This window comes from Mixophyes fleayi, chromosome 6 (assembly GCF_038048845.1).
Source record: "Mixophyes fleayi isolate aMixFle1 chromosome 6, aMixFle1.hap1, whole genome shotgun sequence".
Classification (NCBI taxonomy): Eukaryota; Metazoa; Chordata; class Amphibia; order Anura; family Limnodynastidae; genus Mixophyes; species Mixophyes fleayi.
In genome coordinates this window covers 147,621,584-147,647,950 of record NC_134407.1, presented here as the reverse complement: position 1 = coordinate 147,647,950, position 26,367 = coordinate 147,621,584, and the positions used below count along the sequence as shown (strand labels likewise).

At 41.6% G+C, this 26,367-nt stretch overlaps 1 protein-coding gene and 1 long non-coding RNA gene across 3 annotated transcripts in view; one reads left to right on the top strand and one right to left on the bottom strand.

The window, feature by feature from the left end:
* The window catches only part of TAF4 (TATA-box binding protein associated factor 4), a 50,402-nt gene extending 42,788 nt beyond the window's left edge, over window positions 1-7,614 (bottom strand). For both annotated transcript variants that reach the window (XM_075176769.1, XM_075176770.1), the window contains exons 1-2: window positions 7,279-7,614; window positions 5,654-6,568 (exon numbers count right to left, since the gene is read on the bottom strand). In XM_075176769.1, coding sequence (XP_075032870.1) covers window positions 5,654-6,568; window positions 7,279-7,552 — 1,189 coding nt within the window. In that variant the 5' untranslated portion in view covers window positions 7,553-7,614. The remainder of the gene's footprint in view (window positions 1-5,653; window positions 6,569-7,278) is intronic.
* On the top strand, window positions 1,643-26,367 carry LOC142094524 (uncharacterized). Its single transcript, XR_012677673.1, has 4 exons — window positions 1,643-1,691; window positions 3,527-3,585; window positions 4,649-4,716; window positions 25,302-26,367. It is a non-coding gene; the product is annotated as an uncharacterized LOC142094524 (long non-coding RNA).

Here is a 26,367-nt window from a genome sequence, read left to right as displayed (position 1 = left end):
AAACACCTGCTATATATAACATGCTCAAAAATACTGTCATTAAAACAACATTTCTCCCAGGGGATTAAGTTGCAAAGTTTAACAAACACTGAACTGCACTTCCTCTTCTGCATAGTAAAATGCTGTCATTAGAAGACGTTCCAACTTACCTGTTTAAAGTGTTAACATACTGGAGAATATTCTCTATCTGTCGAATATCCTACGAGGATAAATACACCATAATTGACACTATCACTTTAAAAGCTATTTCTAAATAGACAATGAATTTGCCTGTCTCATTTTACATTGGATGTGAAGCCTGAAGCATGAAGGTGTGTATACTAATATGAGGACAAGATTTTACAGTGGCAAATTATATCTGGGTCAGCTAAACAAGTTACGATGGATACCCACCAGGCCATTTTCTACATGTAGCAAATAATGCTTCTATCTAAAGATAAGTTGTTAAAAAAAAATAAAAAATATTTTGGAAAGACTTGCAGATGTATAAGAATATTACAAAATTTATAAATGGTGATCCACTTTTGCACAATACCTTTTATTTCAATAGTACCACCTAATAAATACTTGGGAAACCCTACATTCACACAGTTGTCCTTTGCAAGAAGAGGAGCTGAGTACTGTCTTTGCAGTATTAAGTCTGGGTGGCCAATATAAAATCCAAATAAGCTAAAGATATGTAGTGATACATAATGAGACAGGACTTGTGGGCAATCCAATCTGTTGCTGCACTAGCTATATACCTGCCAACCACAGCACAAAAAGTGAATAGCTGCTAGAAGATATCTAACATGTGTAATGTAGGATATATCGCCTGACCTTGGTTGTAGTGCCATTGTCATTTTTGCATAGGGAGGTTTTGTTTACCTCCTCTATAAGATAGATAAACAGTATGACAGCTCCCACATGCATGGGTGTAAATAAAAGAGGTTTTTGCTGTAAATTAATAAATTATTTCTTTCAAATGTCTCTACAATGTCTCATTTAGCAAAGATGTCCATTTTATTGCTCTGTTCCAACTATCACCCCCACATTGTGTGGCTAGTGTCTCTGTAAGAAAGACTAAGAAGTTGTATTACTACTATTTGGGCACAGGGATTTTTGTTTAGTTTTTTAAAATACTCTCAGTACTTCTGTTCAGTTACCTCAATCCCCTATTCCATTGGATGGGGAAGGCAGCTCAGATCACAGTAATGGTATCATATGTAAACTGGAGCAAACCCACGCAAACACAAGGAGAACATACAAATTCCACACACAAGGCCATGGTCGGGAATCAAACTCATACATATTTGGAGGGATGTAGCTATAGGGCAATGTCATGCTGTGGAGGGAATGTGTGAGCAGGAGGACCAATCAGAACCTGCAGTCACACTCATTGCTCACCCCTTCCACTGTTATACACATATACTATGACAGAAACCCTGGGAAAGTGATAAATGGGAGAGCAAGCAAGTTTCCAAAAAGTGGTCTGGTATCAGCAAGAACCGGTATAAAAGTTCCTGGTGAGAAATGGGCAGGTTCCATTCATCAGGCCCATTCCAGGGCTTTCACCTTACCAGACATTCTCCTGTCAATCAGGAGTTGCACCTGTAAGGTGCTGGTAAAAAGCTGCTAGGCAGTTCCCTCAATCTCTCACAACCTGAGGAACAGGTCAGAAGCCTGATAAGACACACTGCAATTTATTACAAGTAAGTTCTGTTATTGTGTGGGGAGAACATTAGAGAGGGTATTCCTGTTGTATTAATTAGAAGATAGACAGGCTATGACTTTGTTTGTTTTGTTTATTTTGATGTTGGCAAATAAAACTAACTGAGGCTACTTGAACCAAGCCACTGGTCTGAACAGGTTTGATATTTATAACCACACCAATATGCATGTTTCTGGAGTAGCAGTTGTGTTATTTCATATTATTATGGGCCTTCTTTAGAGTTGGGCGCACATCCAGTTACGTGGTATAATTTTACATCCAAACCATGTTGTGCTGCAGGTGGATGTATTAAATTGAAAGTGTGCAGACAGATGTCAGAGTTGAAAAAGGGATGCATCATACATTTGCTCTAAATCCGTGTAAAAGAGCTGCCCAGAATTTTTTGCTATAGCAAAAGCAGGCAGTTCTTTCTTGCACACAAAAAAAATATTTAAAATGCAATTCTACCCCTTGAATCGCAACTTGAAAAACTAGCACCCCTTCACTATTTTGGCTCCTAAATGTAATAGAGACTATTCCTCAGACAGGTCTCTGTACCACAGACAAGTCAAGCTATGCTCAACAATCCGTAACAATGAAAGTAGACTTGAAGCCACCAAAAAAAACCTTTTTAAATAAATGGTGTAGCCAGTAAGAATTACAAAATAATAGCCGTGTGTTGGTACACTGTATGTATAGGACCTAGAACAGCAGTCAGGTCTCATCTGGAAATCTTCATTCACTTGATCTACTGAGAAATCCCTAATGTCGTCCACACACTGATCTAACCATTTAACATGACTAGGTCAATAAGCCCATAGGTTTGACCATAGACAATGGGGCAGATTAAATTCAGACAACTTAGTCTAGGAATAACGCTGCATTAAAATTACCGTGCTAACGGTAATACTACACACTTTTACCGTAGTAATGGTAAGGGTGCAGGCTGCGCTATTCCTATAATAAAGTGGCCGAATTGAATCGGCCCCATTGACTGCTAAATTACACCAATTCAGGTACTGTGCGATGTAACAGGATGACAATACCAGTATACGCAGCTACCCTTTCAGGTCAGATGATGAGCCAACATGTATCAATGAGGGATTGTTTTGTTTTTTGTTACAATCAAAATCTGATCCTGTCAGATTATATGTAAAGATCATTTGAAATCTACATAGGCCCAACTAAATCCCAGAGTATGTGCCTACCCCAGGTAACTACTACTATCTGTGCCCAAAAGGCTCTAAAATTTGCAGGCGCCAGCAGAGATGTGGCAAGTTAAACCAATCTTACTTTGTCATTCCATGGTCCCTACATTTGAATAGTCCAGTGCAAATAGTTTAACATACTGAGACTTTGAAATACAGAGATGACTGTTGGCATCTCACGTTGGTCAGAGTGAAGGACCCCAAAAACTTAGTACCCTTGGACAGAAATGGGTGGAATACATTGGGAGATGTCCAATGAATATTTTATTTAATAGAAACATGGCAATGAGCAATTTTGCTTAACCAGAACTATTTGGACATTCAATGAAGGCAAGATGATAGAATTCACCCCAACTACACAATAAGACACATTGTTACTATAGTTTCTTAAAATTAAATATAAGTATGCAGTACTGGAGAATAAGTATATTCTTATAGGTCCACAAGTCACAAATACAATGTCAGGCAACACGACTGGCAATCACTGCATTATAGCTAGTGAAAGCATTCAATAAATTGAACCAGTTAACACTAAACTATGTACAGTGACTAAGTGTGGGAGATTATTCTCATTACTGTATCTGTACTCTGATCTATTTTGTTTCTATTTCCAACTATATTGATGAAGAAAGTATCACTTTCTACCTATGGAGCTGCCTGTGAATGGCTCTTAAGAAGTTTGCATAGGTAAGATCTAAAGCATTGCAAAACATATCAAACTTTATTGCAAATATTTTGTTATGAATTATGTAATCTAGATATTTTAAAAATAAAGAAATTTAGCTTTCTGTCAAGTCAATATTGGAATACTGAACTGAAATGTTTCCCAATGCAAACAATTCATTACGTGGGCTACAAATTTTAGACAGAACTAGGACCCCAAACTTGTTGTAATGATTCCCACAGTGACAATTAGTATAAACTAATGAAAATTAGTTTACAAAAAAAAAAAAAACTACCACAGGTACTCACTTTAGGGACATTTATAAAAGTAATTTTAATTTAAGTCAGTAATGTGCCATATCTATAATGCAGTGTGCACGGGCACTGTTCACTTCCTGCACAATTGCGTGAAATTAGTGGCGCTTTATCAAATAAGGCAAAGCTTACCAGCAGGACAATGGCAAACTATGGTGTACGACAACCAAACTGGTGGTTGCCAGAACCAAACAAATGTACCTGCGTTCCCCACTCCTCTTCACTGTGGCGAGTCTGCCTATAGCAGGTTGAAGTTGCCGCAAGAGAAATCGCAGGAAACGGCAGAGGTAAGTTTGAGTTTTATTGGGTTAATATGCAGGTACCAGCCATGACAGGTTCCCCGCAGGAAAGCAGGCCCAAGTTGCTGGTAGAAGCAAGAGCAGGGAAGTTAAGTACGTCTTTGTTGTATACAGCTGTCGCAAACGCACTATAGAAAGTTAGGCATTTTGAATAGAAATCCCCTCCTGAATGCTACAGGTGTTTGATGAAACTGGACACTAAATACAAAGTTTCCGTATAAATGCGTAGAGTACAGTATTTTTCTGTATATGTTAAAGTGGTTTAAAAAAGTACCCTCTGCCTGTTCTGTATATCCCAGTCGCTTTACTTGTCTAGTCGGAGTACATTAATACCAGCATCACTTACAAGATAACCAGTTATTATAAACTCTACTACTATTTATTTTCTGACACTAAGGTTATGGGTCTTCTTGAGGCATAAGACTACAACACCTTTTATCAAATATTCACTTGTTTTCCAACACTTAACACAGGTTGAGCATTCCAATGCCTAGACTGTCAGATGGACTTTATACAGGAAAAGATGCTGCACTTATAGAAGGTAAGATATTTATATAAACTTATTTTTTTTCTCAGTCTGCCCCACTTGCTGCTGTGCTTCCGTTTTCAGTAACAGACCCCAATACCTTAATACACCTGCCAGACGTGCAGAAAGGAAGTGTGTGAATCCTTAGAAGGTTATCACTGTTAATGTAGCAAGTTTTGGTAGTAATGGGATGCATACACAGAGCCTTGTCCCAATAGTATATGTTTTACAGAAAACTCTCAAACATATAGTGCTAACTGAGGGTTTACAGATGTAAACAATATTACTGTATAAAACACTGCAGAGCAGAGAAACTTTCCTGGCACTGCTACTATTCAGTCTTGCAAAAGATTATTATTTCAGACCACAAGACGAAACGTATCCATCAGTTAGGTACAGAAAACTCTAGTGACACCAGCTGACAACTACATGACAAGTCAGTACTTGGCACACAAATTAGACCTTACAAATCTTTCTATACTTCTATTTGAATGAAATAAAGGAATGAGGACAAAAACTATTGAAATAACTCCAACATACATTTATGCAACATGAAAGTTAATTAAGCCAGACAGCATAAGGGTATATAAAGTACTGCACGCTTCACAACATAAATGAGCTTCTTCGCACTGCCACAAGAGAATGCATTACAAAACAGATTTCCAGGCAGAGGGGCATATGGGGACAGGGTGAACTAGGGGCATGCTAGGTAACACTGAATGGTAATTCAACAGTTCTGCACAAAACTATTTTATTATATACAATTAATACAAATTTCACAGTTCCAAACTGTCAGAATCCTGCTCTATACAATACTCATCCCCTTTTCTTCAGCACAATATTTGCTGTCTCGACAGCATCAACACAACATCAACACAACATGAAGGGGGAGAACACACTGGTAACTTCTCTCGCATAACGAACTTGACCCAATGATATTACTGTCTCTTACCTGGGGGAAGTTGAAAGTTTTGGATGTTGGGTGGATTTTGTTGAGGCTGCTGCACACGTGGAGCCAACATAGGAGGTGTAATAGTTGCCCTTATGCCACAAGCTGGTGCTGTAGGAGTCCTTGGCAAGCTTGGAGGCACAGTGCTGACTGTAGTTTTGCCCATTCCTGTAGGAGTGCCTGGTGCAGAAGCAGCTCCTCCAGGGCCCGGATGCCCTGCTTGCATAGTCTGTCCTATAACCATGTTTGCAGGGCTAGGTTGGCTCTGCTGAGGAGTCTGAATAATGGTTTTGGGAGATTCAGACTTTATCACCTGGCTAGAAGCCGGGTTGGGCTGACTATTCATTTGCAAAGATACCCCGCCAGGAGCTGGCAAAGGGGAATTGATCACAGTATTGCTTCCATTCTGAGTGGCTGGCACTCCCTGATGCACAAGAGGTCTAACCAGCGCTACAGTAGTGGGTACACCAGCCATACCCGCAGGCTGTCCAGCTGCCCCTGCAGATGTTGTGGATGAAGAGGAGATGACAGAGGCTGACAAATTGGTTGTTGTAAGATAAGAAGTTTGAATCACCGTGTTTGCTCCTGCATTCACACCACCCTTGGTGACAGGAGCTGGGCCATTGTTGACGAGATTAACACCTGGTGCTGGATTACTGTTCACCTGAAACGAGGTTCCATGCCCTCCAGGTCCATGAGAATTTATTACAACATTACTCCCGTTCATGGTCTGCAGGGTCTTGCCATTCCCTGAGCTGTGGTTGGGCAGAGTATTTGCAATGCTGCCTAGGACCCCAGCTTTGGCCTGACTAAGTGGTCCGGGGGCTTCAGATCCAGCAGACTGAGCTCCATCTGTCTGCGCTGCATTTTGCGGTCGGCTATTGATAACACCTCCTTGAACTCCAGGTACAGCTGCTCCTACAAAACGAAACAATGTGACACAAGACACAAAGTAGGTAAGCGACTGTAGAATGAGAGTCCAGGCATAATAGAGCACAAATCAATCCAGCTCCATTCACATTATTCATGACTTACTACATTTTGTCATCAACCCGACATATGCATGCTTGCACACACACACACACACACACACACACACACACACACACACACACACACACACACCACCTGTCAAAACTGAACTTCTAAATACAGACAACTATAACTAATGTCTGAGGGTGGCATGAGATACAAACAAATACCTTGCTACTCTTCACCTTTTAAAGTCTGTGATCAGGATATAACCACAAACCCCCCCACCAGTGGACATCACAACAAGATAAGTGGACAGTGACAGCTTGTCATCAAAGCCAACACATTCGTTATACTGTTATCCACTATCAAAGCAACCTACACCCCAGTGGAACCTCAAAAACAACCCCAAAGTTGAGTTTACCGAAGTCTGATGACCCAAGACACCACAAGTACTAGACACCTTACGTCAATTCCCGCCATTGGCAAAAACATATGCCCAGATACACACAGACCCAAAAACAAGCTTTTATACCCCAAATCTGGGAGCAGACATTCCCCAGTCACATCCAATGTCTCCCTGACACCCCCCGCAAACCCAGGGCGCCCCGGCATCTCAAGCAGCCTCCTTCCGCACAGCAGTTCCCCCGGCTCACCGGTCTTGGGCATCTCGGAAGAGAGTCCTATCTTCGCCTCTGGCTGGACCCCAGCACTGGCTACCCCTACCCCAGGACTGGCAACATGGTTGGCTAGGGCCTGGCTGCGGACCTCGGGGGGGGCCGGATGCGGCTGCTGGTGGTGATGGTGATGGTGGTGGTGGGTTGCGGCTGCCAGCTGGGACTCCAGAGAACCCACCAGATCACTGACCACTTTTTCGTCCACGTCCGTATTGAAGAAGACATCATCCAGCAGATCCGAACCCGCCGCCATCTTTACTCCGCCGCTCAACTCAGGAGGGTAATGGCTAGATCCCCTTCATCGGAAGGACCTTCTGACATCACCGGGTCATGTGACTGCTGGAGTCACATGGTACACGGGGAGGAGGCTGCTGCCAGTGTTCCTGTGTAGCTACTGACAGTAATGGAGAACAAGGTAGAGCAGCTCTAGCTCTAGCAGCGGACAGTGCAATATTTCTACTGAATTCAGATGGAAAAATGTTATCCCTGCCAGGCTAATTCACGTGTGAGGTGCTTCTCAGGCATTAATTAATCCCAGGGAAGAGTTTTAAAAACACATTGAAGTGTATTAGCTGCTTTACATGTCAGCAATTTCAATATTCCAATATTGTTAATTACTAAAGTTGCATTGCGTGTCCTATGTGTTTTACTGCCAACACTAAATGAGATATACTTAATAACGGACACTGATCCTAATTGTGCTATGAGTTAGTGCTGTAGTCCTTTAGGAACACCATAGTGAATTCCACAGTGGGTCCAGTCCCAACAATGGAGGGAGATTTATTATTATTATCTTTATGAGGCACCACAAAGCGCTTTGCATAGAGGTTGGGCTAACAGTACAGGGTGACAATACATAGCATACAATACATGACATACAGGGTAATACAAAACAAAGTGCAGTAAGAGCAAAGTGCAAAAAACAGACAACGTGCAAAATGTATAAACGGGTACCAATTTAGCAGAGAAGGGCAAAGAGGTAAAAGTTAATTGTGATGTACAGATAGGAAGGGAAGGAGAGAGGTGGGGGGAGTGAATAAAGGGATGTACTTGTGCCCTGTAGAGTGGGCAATATTTACAGGATCGGGGCAGAGGTGGAGAAGAGGAAGCACTGTCAGACAGGTTCACTCAATGCTTTCAGATTTCAGTACTTTAAAAGCAATACAATAAAGGTGTGGGGGGGATTTTAACAAGTGCTTTGAGGGGTTTTTTTCTTACAAAACTGTAATATGCTGGTGTATTTTTCATGCTGACCAAATAGCATACGCCTTTGCATATTTCTCTATGGTAACAACCTTTTATTTCTTTATTTGATTGGTAAAAAACACAAGCACAAATATAAGGATTGTGGAAAAATAACCACTATGGGGTAAATTCACATTCTAAAAATGTATGGTTCAAATGTAAAGGGCGTTAAAGTCCATAAATGCATTGCAGTTAATGATGGGTAATATTAGATATCCACAGAAAGGACGTCTGCCATGCTTTGGAGCAATGTAAATTACTTTGGTAACAGTCATGGTGGTTTGTAACAGAAAAAGTCATTAGAGAAAAGAAGTGAGAAAAGGCTGTCCTGTTAGCACTTAATAATGCAATATCTTCCATTGCATTTAATTCTTTTTAAGGGTATGCAGAACAGTATGGCATCCACAGCCCTAATGAGCTTTTTCTGGTCCTGGCTGGATGACATGTTTAAGAGCCTGCAAACATAGATGTGACCTTTCCATGAAAACCCTTGACCATCCTGGTCAAAAATAATAAAATACATCACTTTGCAAATGTAACCGCTATCTGTAAGCATTTGCTGTGTAAACGCTCTAGTACATATAGCACGTGCCCTGCTATAATAATAATAACGGCAATTCTGCGCGGACCGCGGGATTTTCGGCAATCCCGCGGACAATTGAATATGCCCCTATGCGTCCTTGTATGACTGCTCCCTTCGTTATCTTGTTTACAGAATACAGTCAAAGTAATTTGTGCCACTCAGTTCAAACCTGCTGACATCAAGTTAGTGACAAGGGGGAGAGGGACCATCATACACAAAGTACTTACTACATTTTAAAATGGCAGGTAAGGAAAGTACTATATCAACTTTACTAAAGGATCTATTAAGCACATCTAACCTTGAGTGCAAAAATAAATGAAGCAAAACAATTTAGTGTTTCATTGTGTTCAATAATATATATTAAAAGTTTATTGAGAGCACAACATATAACTGAAACAGTAAGCAAGATGTAGCCACTATGGACAAGAAAAGTAAATGGCAATGCTTAAGGTTAAGAGAACAACATGTGTAACAACTATAAGAGGTAGCATTTTTTTGTGAGGTAAGATATAAACTTGGGGGGGTTTAAAGAATGGTTAACGGAATCGGTAACCTGTTTCAGTAAAAAAAAATTGAGGTTTGCTTCTGCATATTCTGCAGCCACTGCAGAAGAGTTGTTTACCTCAATAAATCCAACAGGCCTTATTTTAAGAATTAATCTTTAGAACACAAGTAGTATTTGAATGCCACATTTTCAGCTAGTAAACGGTTGTGTTCCACAAGTGCCCCCTTTCCCTGGCACATAAGTGTTTTGCTACCAAAGCCCTTAATATGGCATGCTGAAAGTGCTTGGGTGTGTATGCACCAGCATTCTCCAAAGTAATGTGCAATTGGGGAAGTGCTTTTTACATTTGTAATACCCATGTGCGAAGGTCATCACAGCTCAGGAACATGTGAGATAATTACTAGTTCAGTCAAATATATTAGTTCATTTTTGCATAAAAAAAGAAAGGAAAGTGAGTGCTTAAAATATGGTCTGATGGTGGTACTTTAGGGAGGGTGGATATACTCTGGTTTACAGCACCACTACTGACATTAACTGCATCCAGTTCTCAGTTACAGGGACAGGTTGGTGGTACCCAACACTCGTTGATGAACTGCCTGGACTGATAAAGTACATGGTAAGGCCAGGGAGCAAGGTTTCTTGGTGCCCTAGGCAAATCCTGAGCCCCCCTTTTTCTTGCCCGTCACACACTTTACATATGTAAAATAATAATCGCAACTCTTACCACCTCCTGGCTGGCAGGTAAGGTTGCAGTCCAGATGCACTGATGTCTGACGCAGAATGCTGTCCAGACTTCACTGCTGCCCAGGAGCAAACACAGGATTTCTAGAGGGGAAGCTCCAAATGTTAAATTTCAGAACAAAGCAAAAAACACAACATCACTCACCTGTTACCTACTGACATGTCTCCTGCTGCCCACCAGCTATTATACATGCCACACGTACCAATCAGCTCCTGTCACACATGCCACCTCCATTTTACCAGCTTTTCTCACATGCCCCCCAGCCCACTAGCTTTTCTTTCATATGCACCCCTGCCCTAGCTAACTTTTTTCACACGTCCCCCTCACATCAGTTTCTGTAGCCCCCTCTCTCCCACCACCCCCAACAATTTTCTCTAGCACCCCTCTCCACTTTTTCTGTAGCTCCCTCCGCCCCCCATTTGCTCCAGGCCCCTCCATCTGTTTTAATGTAATTACCTATTTACTCCTTGTCTGCATCTTTGCTTCTTTTCGTCCTGGAGCCTCTCGACTCCTCTCCACTGGCAGCATTGTAACATCACAACGCTTTCAGAAGCCTGGCACCGGAGGGATGCAGAGAGGTGGCGCTGCTTTGTGGCATCACCACCTTTCATTACACCTAGGTGTCACGGTTGGCTTACAGGAAATTGATCCCTAGGCTCTGCTGAACATGGCTAAGCCCACCCACGGGCGCAGAGTCTAACAGACAGGTGGTTTTTACAAGGAACCCCCGCAAGGAGGTATGGTCTTAGCTGCACAAAGTCTGGAGGTCGCAGTCCCGTGAGTGAGTGTACAGCAGAACGAAATGGGTGGGAGCCAGTTGAAGTGGATGCAGACGATGGAGTCCACAGACGAGTGGCATAAATACAGGCACAATAACAATATAGGCTGATGGTCAGCAGTCAATGAGTCACTAGGAGAATAGGTGTTCTGTGGTATACAACGAGAGGACAGAGGCTGTCACTAAGAAGTACTCTGGAGATGGTAATGGAAGTACTGGAACAGCAATAGTTCAACACAGCCAGAGGCTGAAGGCTGACTGGAGTGGTGGAGGTAACTCGTAGTAACAGCTGATGAGTCCCAGATGAAATAGCTCTGCACGGTAGTGATGAGAGAACTGAAGCTGTCACGATGAAGTACACTGGAGATGGTAAGAGAGGTACTGGAACAGCGATGGTTTAGCACAGACCACGAACTGAGAGCAGACTGGAACACAGGCAAACCACAAAGATAACAGGAACCAGAACCACAGGCTGCAGGAAGTGAGCTTGAAGAACAGGCATCAGACAGGTGAATCCAGGAGGTTTAAATAGTGCTCCAGAATTATCATTATTCATACATATTTAATAATCCGTAGAAAAATTGTTTAATGTTATGGGAGAATCTTTAGTAGCCTCTTCTTGAAAATCCTCTTTTTGAGAAAACAATGATATTCATAACTCATATGGGGAGAGGAATCAAAACATATTTAAATCCATGCAGTCATTCAAACCATTAGGGAAAATAGTATGCAGCCCAAAAGCCTTCCGTTTGCAAAGAGGGGTGAACCTATCTCCACCTCTTTCTGTTGTTTTTACTTGTTCAATTGCAGTAACACATAAGCTTTATAAGGACCCATTATGTTCTTGCACAAAATGCCTAGCTAGGCTATGTGTGGCGTTCCCTTTCAGAATATGAAAAAACAATCAGTATTTAACTTATGTGCAAAACAGAAAACTAATTTTCACCCCTTGCATTGTAACATGGTTTTGTCCAGTAGACTTAAATAAGACACTTCTTAATTTAAGTTCTTTAATGAATCAGGCCCGTTGTCTTTAAATTATTTATTTCCCGATCTTTTTGATGGTCTTAATAGATCTTGTCTATTAACCTGCCTAGCATCAGAAAGGGCTTTATCTAAGATATATTGAGAATAACCTTGATCTTTGAAAACATCTAATAATGTTTTGGCTTGTTCTGAAATTATTTTTTTGCAGCTACAATTCCTTCGTATTAGAAGCTACAATTCCTATTCTATTCTTGTAAGCTCCAATGGGGCAGGGACTGATGTAAGTGAGTTCTCTGTACAGCGCTGTGGAATTAGTGGCGCTATATAAATAACTGATGATGATATGTGTTTGTTTAAATAATCTACAAAAAGTGCTGCATAAGTCAAATCTCCGTGCCAAATAAATAAGTCATCAATATATCTCCCATAGAGCACCAGGTTCACCCCAAATCTACCATCACGGATGTGTTGTTCAAAATGACCCATATATAGGGTTGCAAAACTCGGGGCGAACCTGGTGCCCATAACTGTGTCATGAATATGTAAATAATATTGGTGATCAAAAACAAAATAATTGTGTCAAAATATAGTTTATAGAATTCAAAATAAACCCACATTGTCATACTCAGATTATCATCCTTTTCTAGAAAATATTTTATTGCATTTATACTGGCCCTATGTGATATATTAGTGTATAAAGACTCTACATCACAGGTCCGGATCATTAATTATATGAGCTATATTTGGTAACTTTTATGTTATGATATTGATTCTAATTTATTGTGCATTTGTGTATTTTTAGGTTCTAAAAATATTTTTATATAATGATTCAATGCTACAGTGATATATTTTGTCTCCGCTAAGGATTTCTTTTGCACTTCCTTGCTTCCCTTTTTCTTGTTTGTTTATAATTTTGAAGTTGATTCACAGACCACTTCTAGATTGAAGCAGAATCATATATTCTTGCCTAAGTTGCTCAACAGTATTACGGATGGCTTATTTTGTTTTCCTCCACTGCTCAGAGCGTGAATCCTTAGGTATGGTGGGTCCTAAGGTTTCAGATTAAAAAAAAAAATTAAAACAAAAAACAAGTGATCTCTTTCCCTCTGTCTCCTCAGCTGTTGCAAAAACCTGACTGCAGGGTTCATATGCCAGGAAAGTTTAAATACTTTTACCCCTTGCGGTTAGAGGAGTCTGTAAAATGGTAAAATCCTCCCATTATGGGTCCACCTATTGCCCACTTAACTAGAACCACTGTTATGTAAATGGTGGAGTTTCTCTCCAGGACACCACAGATAGAAAAAAAAATAGATTTTTCACTTCGCTCAGCTTATGTGTCGACGGGAAGCCTCTTCAGACGGGTATGTCCACTTCCTGGGTAAACAGAGCTAATCAGACCTGGGCAGAACCACCCTTCTGGCTGCCTCTTCGCCCCCCTTTCGTTCAAGGTCCTCTTAGTTGCCACTCTTTAGGTCGTCTGACTTTGACAGCGTGGTTACTGAGACCCTGGTCTTTGGGCTCTAGGTTTCTTTCTCTTGGTTGTTCAGACCATGATCAAGGCTAGAAAGCAGTCTGCTGCTGCTGCTAATTATTGCAGTGTGAAAAAGGAGTATGTTCTCTTGTGTGAGAGACAGAGTTCTTATATTTCCCTCTTTATCCTTTCTCCTTTCCTTCAGGCAGGTCTTGACAAAGGTCTCCATCTATCTTCTTTGAAGATGCAGGTTTCTGCGCTCTGTCCTTTTTCCAGCGCAAGTTGATGGCTATGAAGAATGTCCAGACCCTTCTGCAAAGGGCCAGACAGGGCAATGCTTTGCACTAAGCCCTCTTGTTCCTAAAGTGGTTTCACTTAAACCAGGAGATTGTTGTTCTGACTCTTCTCCTTGGTTACAGTCGTTCGATCCAACCTTGCTGCTTTTGGACGTGGTCTGGACTCTTTGGTGTTATGTGGACCGTACAGCTACAATTCGCAAGGCTATTGATTTGCTTGTGCTGTATGATGCGCACAAGCATGGTTGGCCGGTTCGTTGGATCATTCCACGATTGGCTTACATTCAGTTGGCTCAGCTAGTGCTAATGGGCTTAAAAGCTCATTCTACCTCTGCTGTTGGTGCTTCGTGGGCGATGCGTCACAGGGCTTCAGCCAAGCAGTTGTGCCAGACTGCTTTGTAGTCGTCTGTTCACACTTTTTCCAAATTCTACAGGTTGCAGGGCTTTGCATCTCAAGATGCTAGCTTTGGGCACAAGGTTTTGCGTGTAGCATTTCAGAGCAATCCCTCCTTTAGGGGCAGCTTTGGAATGTCCCCAATATTTCAGTGTCACCCAATAAGGCGACAGAGAAAAGAGGATTTTTGTTACTCAACGTAAAATCTATTTCTCTTAGTCCACGCTCCCACCCTTTGCTCTGATTCTTTCATGGTTGTCTGTTTTCCTGTTTTTGACATTTCTTGTTTTACCTTTTTAGGTCCTCTCTACTGGCCTTTGTTAAAAACTGAAGTTTACTGCCAGCATCCCCCTGAGCTCAATGCTCACCACCTTCCCCTGTTTTCAATTGCATTTGTCACTTCGTATTGGTGCTTAATACCATTAGCAATGCCAAGGAAACCTGCTGCAATGAAAATATCCCTTAAAATATTTTCAAGATTGCTGCTACAAAAATAACCTCTTCTCTTTATCATTATCTGCCTTTCTCTTGCTGAAATCACCTTTGTTTTACTATTCTATTATGCATTCACTACAAAAGTATTTTGTGCTCTCCGATCCTTTTCCACTTGTTAGATATCCACTTACAATATCACTACATCTCAACTCTGGGCGCACGCCAACCTTCCTTTTCTTTGTAGGATATAACAGCTTTCAGGACTACAACCCTTCTTGGAACTCTTCACCTGAATGTCTACCAAGCAGGGGCAGGCTGGACTGGGAGGCAGGGCCAGTCCCATAGTGGCCTAACCTGGGCTGTGTCACAGGGCCACCTGCATTTTTCTGTAAAATGTCCCCGATAGGCTGCTGGGCTAAAGTTTGCCAGCCCTCTCCTGCTACCATGTTTCCTCTCTCTAACTGCAAGACCTTGCTGAAAACTTGTTTGTTTAAGAATGCATTCAAATTCACATGTCCTGGATTTTTTTCTAATTTGGTTTTGCTCCTTTTCTCAGGCTGTCGGATTGATAACTAACTTGCAGAACAGATGACAGAGGTCTTCATCTATAGCAGTCGCCTTTCCCGTAGAGCTTTGTGCTCACAGGTACTTGGATGCCCCAGGACTAACTCCTAGAGTAGTGCAAGTTCGTTATTCAGTACCGCAGTGGCAGGGAGAGTAGATGGTAACGGATGGTCAGATGTAAGCCTAGGTCAGGGGTCACAAGCAAGGTAGAGTGGTCAGATAACTCGCCAAGGGTCAGTCACAGGCAAAACAGCAGAGTCCAATGTACAGGCAAAGGGTCACAACAGCAGGTCCAATAGAAAGCAGGCAGAGTATCCACAGGAACTGGGACAAGCAGGAACAGGACAAGAGCAGGTCAGCAACAGAAGGAGTCAAGTTGTTTGCCTAGCTAATGTGCTAGATATTTAGCTTTGTATTCTTAACCAGGGTTTTATTTGTATTTAATTTTTTTTTGGTCTGTATTACTTTTATAAAAATATCAGATTGCGCGCACAGTGGGTAGTCACACAGGCCTCAGAAATCAGTGACTGTTTAGGACTGTAAAATCATTGCTAATTCCAGAGATTCTAAAAAAAAAAACATATCTTGGATGTGTAATTATTTTAGTGGTGAATACTCTGTTCTTGAGAATAATTAGGCGTGTAGCCATAAACAAGATGATGTCAATGCTTAGCTAATGCGAACTCACTAGTAAATGGTTTCAATTTTTTTTTAATTTTAATAGCATACATTTTGAACAAACCTAGATGAAACCATTTATTCAAATGCATTGATGAGGATCAGAATACTGTTTCCTTATATTAATCAAAAAAACAAAACAAAAAAATTTACAACTAATTGCCTCTGCAAGATCCACAGGCCTAAATTCGGCTGGGTACACACTACAGAAAATGTATCCAGATGAGACATCTTTAACGATTTTACCAACAACAGAAAAGAATCAGATCAGCATGTCGATTCATGTGTACACACTAATATTGTAGATTCGTTAGGCTCTGCAGCGCTGTACAGTAGGGAAAATGAGGACAGACAAGGGAGACAAAATAAATGCAGACATGAAAACAAAGGATATGGAGGACTCTGCTGATTAGAAAGCTTACATTCTAAGTGGAAAAGGGCATAGCTAAAACAAGAGGAGTGAGTGTGGCTTTGAGTGGAGATTGGGACAGCTGTGAGAGTGTGATAGTGTGAATAGTACCATCAGGGATAGGGTAAGCTTTAAAAAAGAAAAGGGTTTTTAGATAATGTCTAAAGATTTGTATGTTGTGGGAAAGCCTGATGGGGCATGGTAGAGAATTCCGTAAGTGGGGAGCAGCACAGGAGAAGTCATGTAGGTGCGAGTGAGCGGTGGTTACAAACAGGGCAGCTGAGAGGGGGGTTGGGTACTAATTGCCCAGGCATGATAGGGGACCTGGCCCGGGCCCTCACTGCCAACGTTTTTTTTGGGGGGCAGGGGGGGGGGGTTTTACCAATTTTTTTTTTTTTTCTTTTGCATTGGGGCGCCGGCGCCGCGATCATGTGAGGATACAAATACACACATGATCGCGGCACTGGCGTCCCTCCTCCCTGCTTCGTTCACACAATGTTGGGCGTGACGTCATCAAGCCACGCTCAACATTCAGCGAGGAGTGGCACAGAGAGGACCCAGCAAGAAGACAGAAGAGAAGAAAAGAGATGAAAGAAGCCAATACAAAGGTAAGTAAAGTTAAGGAGGAAAGCAGAAAGGCACAGCGTGATGAGGTGTGTGTGTGTTTGGGGGGGGTGGGGGAGAGCAGCGTGGTACAGTGTGATGAAGAGGGGGGGGGGGGAGCAGCGTGGTACAGTGTGATGAAGAGGGGGGGGGAGAGCAGCGTGGTACAGTGTGATGAAGGGGGGGAACAGCATGGAGGGCATGTGATGGCACAGGGGGCTTGTGGCAATGAGGTCTCTATAAATTGTGACAATGAATTATTTAATGGCAGTGATGGTTGCAAGAAATAGGTATGTATTTATGAAATTTAACTACTATTTATTGCTGGGGCTGTTTTTAGGGAGGGAAATAGATTTATTTATTAAATGGGGATACTATTATTTTAATGTTGGGGCTGTAGGAAGGCCTAATTATTAATCGTGGGCACTATTGATTTGGCACCAGGACCCAGACAAGCCGCAACTAAAGAGCACAGATGGTGAAAGTGACAAGAACAGGTAGGAGAGACCCGGAGAGTTTGTGAAATGTTGTGATTCTAGTGGGACAATCCCATTTTTTGGTGACTGTTCTGCCCAATGTAAGGGGCAGGCCAAGACTGTGTACTCTTTATGTACACACTATGGTGCTAGATGTCCTTCATGCAATGCAGGTTTTTTCCTGTAGGAGGGTGGCCTAGCACTTTTCACCTGCTAGTCACGCCCCAATGATGCACAGCCACACCCCCAATTACGGCCACTTCCACATTTGCAAACATTTTTACTGTGCTCAACTACAAGGGGGGGCCCCATGAAGTTGCTGTACCGGGGCAGGTAAAAGTTAGTAATTTCAGTTGGATTCTGAAGGACACAGGGAGCCAGTGTAAGGATTTGCAAAGTGCAGCAGATGTAGAGCGGTGAGAGAGGAAGATCAGTCTTGCAGCAGCACTTAGGCGGGTTTGAAGTGTGGATGTATGGGTGTCAAGAATGCCAGATAGCAGGAGGTTACAGTAGTAAAGACGGGAGATGATGAGAGAATGGATAAGAATTTTGGTTGCCAGAATACACCCTTTTCTTACTAAACATGCTATGTTTTTAAGGTGGAATTGACAGGACTGGGACAGAGTCTTCATGTGAGGAATAAAGCAGAGGGTGGAGTTAAATGTGAAACCAAGGCAGCGGCCTTGGGAGACTGAGGAAATTGTGGTGTTATTAACAGTGAGGAAGATTTGAGGGGAGGTGGTGACTCTGGCAGGAGGGAAGATAATAAGCTCTGTTTTGGATATGTTAAGCTTTAGGTAGAGTTGGGACATCTATGTGGAGATAGTTGAAAGACAGTTGGTTACGCAAGAACAGTACAGAAGGGGAGAGGTCAGGGGAAGAGAGATAGATTTGGGAGTCATCAGCATAGAGGTGGTATTGGAGGCCAAATGAATGAACTAAAAATAAGATACCATGAATTCTCAATCTGTTTACTTGTTGGGTGTCAGATTGAGAAATCATGGTATCTTATTTTTAAAGCAAGTTGACATGAATTGAACAAGGGAGAGTTCCAGCTACATAAAGCAACCTTACAGATAAGTGCTCTATTATTTATCTCTGGTACGCACAATCTAAGGTGGCTGGGCATATATTGGCTCTACTTGTCTGACGTTATTGCACTATTTGTTTTTTTTTCTTCTCATGCATATACAAGACTGGAGTAGATCCATATGATTACAGTGAAGTATCCAGGTTTTGTGTACTGATGAACATGCTTTCAAGTTTATATTTGGTACGCATATGCACAAACTTCAGTTTGTGGGACTACATTTCCTAAAATACTACACCACAGGCGCCTTTCCCTTCTGTTTTGCTTTGCGTGTGTGTAATAAAATATATATATATATATATATATATATATATATATATATATATATATATATATATATATATATATATATATATATATATATTTAGTGAGAGAGTACACCATTCACAGGTATGCTCAACCCTTTAGCTATCTATTAGCAGTTGTCAGGATGGTAAAACAGCTCCAATGCTCGTACAGCAATCATATCCAGTAACAGTACACGACCAAACTGTGGAAAATATCCCTCTTTGTCACATACCCCTCCCCTTAGTGTTGCCAACCTTGGTGACGCTGACACTGCAGAGAGCGCATCCCCGCCCCGGTGGACAGATCGTCCCTTATGGGAACTTTCGTAGTTTCTTTTTCTATTGTGCTGGACTTTATATTGCGCCAAGGTATAGCCTCGGGATACCTGATGGCATAGTCCACTATGACCAATACATACTGATGTCTGTGGGCCGACTCCTCTAATCGGCCTACCCAAATCCATACCAATACGCTCAAACGGGGTCTGCACCACAGGGATGGGAACTATCTGGGCCCGATAGTCTGGCTTCAGACATGTTCTCTGACATACTGGACATGTCTGGCAAAACCTTTTTATTGCCTTGTACACTCCTGGCCAATAGAAGCGTCCCCCACACAGATTTGTATGTGCAGCTTTGAGAACAAGTGATGTGTGGATTTGTGGTACTAACAATTGCTACACAGTGCTACCCTGTACATTAGCAACTCTATACAACAGATCATTCTTTACCATATAATAGGCAATACCCTCTGCAGGCTTGTTAGCCTTCTCTACCTCATTAATCTCAACCACATTCTTATAGACATTAGCTAAGGCAACATCTCCAAGTTGGTCTCGGCCAAAGTCTTAGACTTGGCATGATTGTTTAACTGGTTTCCACAAAGTCCTCATTGGGAGGCGTAGCCCCTTCACTCGAGGTCTCGCCAACGAACGATGCCAGGGTCTGGTTTTGCATTGGTACTGGTGCAGCTCTCCTTTGTCTACACTCCCACCTCTTAGGAGGTGTATTTTCCTGAATTGTCTGGTTCAGGTTCCGTAGTAGATCCTGGCGCTTTCCATTTTCTGTTCCCTCAAGCTCCTCCATCAAGGCTGGACTTTCGGCCGGTGCTTCAATTGCCGACGTGTCCGGCTGGATTCGCTCCTGAAGGATCTGCTTGAACAGCGGAAAGTCTCTGCCCAGGATTAAAGGGTATGGCAGTTTTGGGGCAACGGCCGCTACCATTGTTATGGTCTGTCCATTCCCACAGGAGTTTGTGCTGGAAAATGAAACCTAGCTTCTCTCAGCATTCAGGTAACAACAAAGGTTTTTGGGCCACAGCCAAGTCACAACTGAGTGACCCACAAGGTGCGGTACTACAATTACCAGAAAATAAATTTGTTTTTGTTTGTTAAACCCCTTTTTTTTTTCAGCTGACATGTGCTGTGAAACCTTCGCTGGTAAATAGCAAACAAACCGGAAAAAAAATAAATTACTTGGTCCACACCAATCTCAGTCTGAACCCTTAGTTTGTCTCTTCACAGCAACACATTTGAAACATAGCATTACAACAGTTTGGTGGATTATAGTGGTCTTTAACAGACTCCACTCACCACCCTTGCGTCTGGAGGCTGGGAGGACGGCTGTGTCTTTTCTGTCCTACAGATCCCACGATGACACCACTTGTGAGAAAGTACAGCATTCACAGGAATCTGACACAGGTATGCTGAACCATTTAGCTGTTCATTAGCAGTTGTCAGGATGGTAAAACCGCTCCAATGCTGGTGCAGCAATCATATCCAGTAACAGTACACGACCTGTTCCTTTACAGGAAAGTGTGACAAATATCCCTCTTTGCCACAATAATATATATATATATATATATATATATATATATATATATATATAATTATTGTGGCAAAGAGGGATATTTGTGTATATATATTCTCTCTCATACCCCATCTATCTACCTTCAGTTCTATCTGTCATAACCATTGGCTAAAAAGATCCTGGCTCTGCGCACTACTGGTCGTGAGTGCATACACACTGCCGAATTGAAATAACATTGTTCCATCGTTGAATGAAATTTTTATTCTGGTTTAAGAATCAAATTAAATGATACGATGTGCTTTGAAACGATACTCTCATCGTTGCAGCATACATATTAATGCGATATTGGGCCAAACTAATTTATCGTTTGACTGGCCCGATAATCTGCTGACTACACTGTAGTGTGTACCCAGCTTAAGTTATGGTAGAGTAGATTATAAATGTGTTAAACTGAATTAAAAAAAATGTACTGCCCTCAATGTACAGACATTAAGCCAAAATGCATTCATTGCATAGCATCAGAAGCGATTATCACCTGCTGCAGATTTCCGCTTTGCGAATCATGGCTTTGGTACTGTATCAAAATGATACTTCTGTTACATGCATTCATTTTACATGATAATATGAAATACATGGTACTTGTAACATTATTTGATCCTTAAATATGGTTAAATCTACAATTCGTTAAAATATTACTGTGACTAGATAGGTTTACTTTGCCATCCGGTCTTTGGGAGAAGGACCTTATATGGTTTGTCTGGGCTCCTTTCTCACCCTCCGTAACCAACTGTTACAGACCAGTCCTACTGGTGTCACCTGCTGCCAGATACACGCTGACTGTGAATGCCAACTGCGCATTAGTTGTAGGAGGATAGTATTGCCACCACCAGGCTCCCTCACCAACACCTGGAACCCCTTACTTCTGGGTAGTTGGTATAGGTGCTGCAGTGCCTCTTTGCTGTGGAATGGCTGGTACCTCTTGACCTGTTACTATGTTTCAGAACTGCCGGTTAGCGGGCAGAGCACACACACGCACACACACACACACACACACACACACACACTGTTAGCAGTCGTGGCGGCCGCGGGCACCGCCGCTACTCGCCTGGTTCCTGTAGGCGTCCCGGTCGTCGCTATGGCGACCGGGACGTCACTTCCTGCCTTTACCCGGCCGTTGCCAGGGTAACGGTTGGACACTAACTACAGGGGCGCTGCGTCCCGGCAGCCGGGGACAGCTGGGCGCATGCGCAGAAGCGCTCACAAACCTGTGGGCTGATTAATGTGGTAGGGTTGAGCCTGCCCATATGATTTCAGAGCTAGGCTCTGATTGGCCACTACTGGTATTTAAGGCAGTGAGGTCTGCAGCCTCACTGCCGGTTATAGCGTTCTGTCCTCAGTTCTGCTGCCTGCTTGTTCTATCTGTTGGTTATTTCTACCTTGGATTGACTACCCGTGTTTTGACCTTTGCTTGTTCCTGGACCTTTGAACCCTCGCTTCTGACCCCTGACCTTCTTGCCTGGACTCCGGATTTTGCTTCTTTGCCTGTGTGTCTGACCCTTCGCTTGTCCCTGGATTTTGTACCTGTGCTAGTGACCTTTGACCTGGGATTCCTTCTTCACTACAGCCCGCCAATCTATTCCACTCCTGGGTGCTCCTTTAAGTCAGTATACGTTACTCGACCCTCTGTCTGTCCCCACTACTAGAGGCTCCAGCGAACACCGGGCCTTCAGAGTAGTTCCGAGTTTCACTGTACTGGCTTGGGAGTTCCTAACACACACACACACACACACACACACCCTTCATATGCAGGACCTGAGACAAAAAGGGTCCTTTTGGCGAAGGGGAGCTAGCCAGCCCCTCTTCTCCGAAAGGTATTTGGCTGGTTAGTTCCACTTCATATGTAGGATCCTGACCTGTTACTATGTTTCAGAACTGCCGGTTAGCGGGCAGAACACACACACACACTTCATATGCAGGACCTGAGCATTAGGATGAGACAAAAAAGGTCCTTTTGGCGAAGGGGAGCTAGCCAGCCCCTCTTCTCCGAAAGGTATTTGGCTGGTTAGTTCCACTTCATATGCAGGATCACTAGGAGGCAAAAAGGTCCTTTCGAGAAAGGAAACTAACCTGATTGTACCAAGCCGGCTAGTTCCTCTTTGACCAGATGGGCTTATTTTGCCACCTCGTCTTTAGAGTGAAGAAGGATGAAGGGATGTTCTTCCTGTACAACTTATCTGGGTTGCTTTCCCACCATCGGTAGCCGACTATTACTGACCACTGCTACTGGTGTCCCCTGCAACCAGACAGCACTAGGATCCTTCTATAGTGCCTAGAACCGCTTATTTCTGGGTAGCAAATACAGCTGCTGCAGTGCCTCCTAGCTGTGGGCTGACTGGTTAGCGGGCAGATCATTAACCTAGAGACACTGGGTTCAACACAGGACAGCCGTGAGAACGGATATGAGTGTAAGCTCTTATCTGTTGATCACAGGATACAGCAGTAATAGTCTCAGGCAGAATCTTTAAGCAGTGATGTTTTACACACTAGTTTAGTGGTGCTAGTGATCATTCAGAAGTACAGATGGAATACTACATTACATGGTCAAACAGCTCCTTATATACTGTTGCTGACACGTATGTTGGCAGGGAGTAACCCAGCTCTAACCTTTGATGTGAATTTTGTCAAGTACATTGCATTAAATCAATCTGTAATTTCTTAAATTACTTGCTGGTTGCATTATTCATGTAGTTCTTCTATCTTTTCAACAAGACAGGATAAAGGTAACAACTACTGGCTGGGTATTCAGGCTAAAGGATGTGTTTGTCACTTCTGAGATGAAAAGAATTAACATGGGATTAGCCTGCCAAATATAACACAATAAAAAATCAGTACATTTGCAATGATATAGTGGTGCACTGCTCCTCTAATTGAAATAAATATCTATAATAAGCTATTTCTACGTGATCCATCCACACCCTTTAAATGCAGGACCTGACCACTAGGGGCAAAAAAGGTCCTTTTTAGCAAAGGGGAACTAGCATGTCCATACTGAGCTGGACAATTCCCCTTCGCCAAAAGGACCAGGTCCTTAGCGGCGAAGGGGAACTAGTCACATGCGCTCTGAAACAACTTTGTTCTCTCGCCCACAGTATCCCGCGCCTGTGCTTAAGACCTCCCCCTCCATGCCCTCTGGGGCTCTGCAAGTAGATAGTATGGGTTTCTTTTTCCAGTATATGACGCTCCCTTAGCCAGGGACGAAAGCACTCCAGCCGGCAGGGGTGGCACCCTTAATATAATTTCCATTATATTAAGGAGACAAAATTATTCACATTTCCCCCCCATAATATAATACAATAATAGTGTCCCATTAAAATAAAGAAAACAATTGTCATATAAGTTAATTATAAATTAATTTTGCCCCTTAATCAATATTGATTGCCTCAATAATTTAAATGTGGCTGGTGCTTCCTCTTATGTTCTGAATGGCAAAATAGCTCAAACAGCATGTAGTTTGAGCAATCTTTCCACTTGCAACCACCTCTTTTATTTTGACAGTTTGGATGGCAGTTTTGCAAACCCCAGCTTAATAAATCCAGCGGTTTTTATGTTCATCATATTTGCAAATCGCAATCCCGATTTTAACAAAGTGGTAGTTTTGTAAAATGTCAATTCTGGCTGTGTTAATGGCGGTTTAGGCTTTAGTGAATTCAGCGGTTTTAAAACGCTTGAAAAATTGTTTCTTAATCAGTAATGAGTGTGGGATTTAGGTTTTATGTAAAATGTTTAACTATGTAACTAATGTAATTTTTGTTGCAGTTCTGTGATATTAACTCAACAATGTATAGTGGTGATACTTCAATAACTAAACTATGTATGAATTAAAATGACACAACTTTGGTTTATATCTTGTATTGTAGCCAAAAAAAAATAGTTATACTAATTTGGAATGATACAGTTTGAATCCATACTTAGAATTCTGTCACACAAACTATGTTTGAAAATCAATTTAACTGAATATAAGTACAAAATTCACCTTCATTTCCAGCATCTATATTTTGGAAAACCCACTGCTCTAAAGCATTATTTATTTATTTTTCAAATGTCGCTTTTTTGTTATGTGCTGAGAGCCATGTTGTGCTACTCCATGTTTTTGGCATGTGCTTCATTGAAAAGCATCCTCAATTTCATGGTGAAATAATTGTGTGCCATGAAATTCTTCTTTTTTTTTTTTTTTTTTTAAATCACCCACTCCAGCCAAGCTCATCACAAATCACAAAGTGAGATTTTCGTTTCTACAAGAAAGAGAGTATATTTAATGAATGCATACAATTTTATTTCAGCTGATGCACATAAGGCCTCAATTAGACCAACAATTTCTGTACATAGTTCCTATAGTTTTTATTATTGCCAAACGTTTGTGTTTTAAAATAGCAATAATTATTATCTGAAAAACTTATGTAAAATGGACATATCTGTTATTTGGTTGATGTTTTTGGTATAGTACTTAATAGAACATAGATCTTTCTTCAGTGCAGTATTTATTTTCACATGCAATACTTTGTTAAGGAGATACATTTGTTTAGAGTTTATGGCATTGTTTTTTGTCTATATAGATGAGATCCTAAAAATCTGTTTTAATTCTCATTGCAGATATGTCAAACTCTGAACTGAGAGAGAACAGACTTTGGGAGGCATCAAAATTTAGAGCTACTTTGGGGAAGTATAGTGACACAAGGATTGCTTTTATGCCACTGACAAACAGTTGAGGCTGGTACTTTGCTATATTTTAACAACCTATATGTACATACATAGTGGAAAAGTCACATGTATTCATTAAACAATTAATTTGTATTAATAGCAAATGACAAAATTTTAAACAATTTGCATATCGCATTTATCTCCTCTTGGCGAAAACTAACCAAGAGACAATTTGGTTTCCAAGCTGGGTTCCATGCTTTGAAAATGTGTAATGCCTCCAGGATTCACATCCATATTTTTTTCTGGGTTACAAATGCACCAACTAGGGCATATCAGACATTTGTTGTAATGCATAGAAAAAAAAGTAGTAGTGCATATCGGGTGTCACACACCAGGCTCTCAGGTCCTGTTACTTACCCCTTCGCAGGTAGTTTGATATGTCTCATCTAATAGTGTTATCTGATTGCCATACGTTATTAAAATCTTCTTTTACTACGCTGAAGCAGTATTCTGTCGGAAATAAATGTTGATTTCTGGAATTTCTTGCTTCTGTTAATTCAGCATGTTTAAAACATTCTCTTGGTCTATTGTTGAATTTGGGCCTACATATTTAGCTTTGTACATTATATTAACTATCTTTTCTTGTGGGATGAAACCATATTTGTGATTCTGCTGGTGCTTCCACACCTGGAAGTAATTCTTGTGCCACTAATAAATTCAAGTGAATCATTTCACTTATTTTGTGGACACTAATAATTTTCTTCTGTATTCGGATGTCGACTTTTCCATGTATGTTGGCTAACTGTGCAAAATACATATTTTTTATATGATTAAGAAATATTAATGGATTTCACATAAGCAAATGTAATATGGTATTTACATAGTGTATTAACACATTGCATAATCCTGTGCACCAATTATTGGCAACATATTATAGTTCAAGGACTACACGCTGCAGCCCTCTAACCTTCTAAAGGGCTGCACATTACCATTAATCTCAGTAATAAGCTAAAACAAT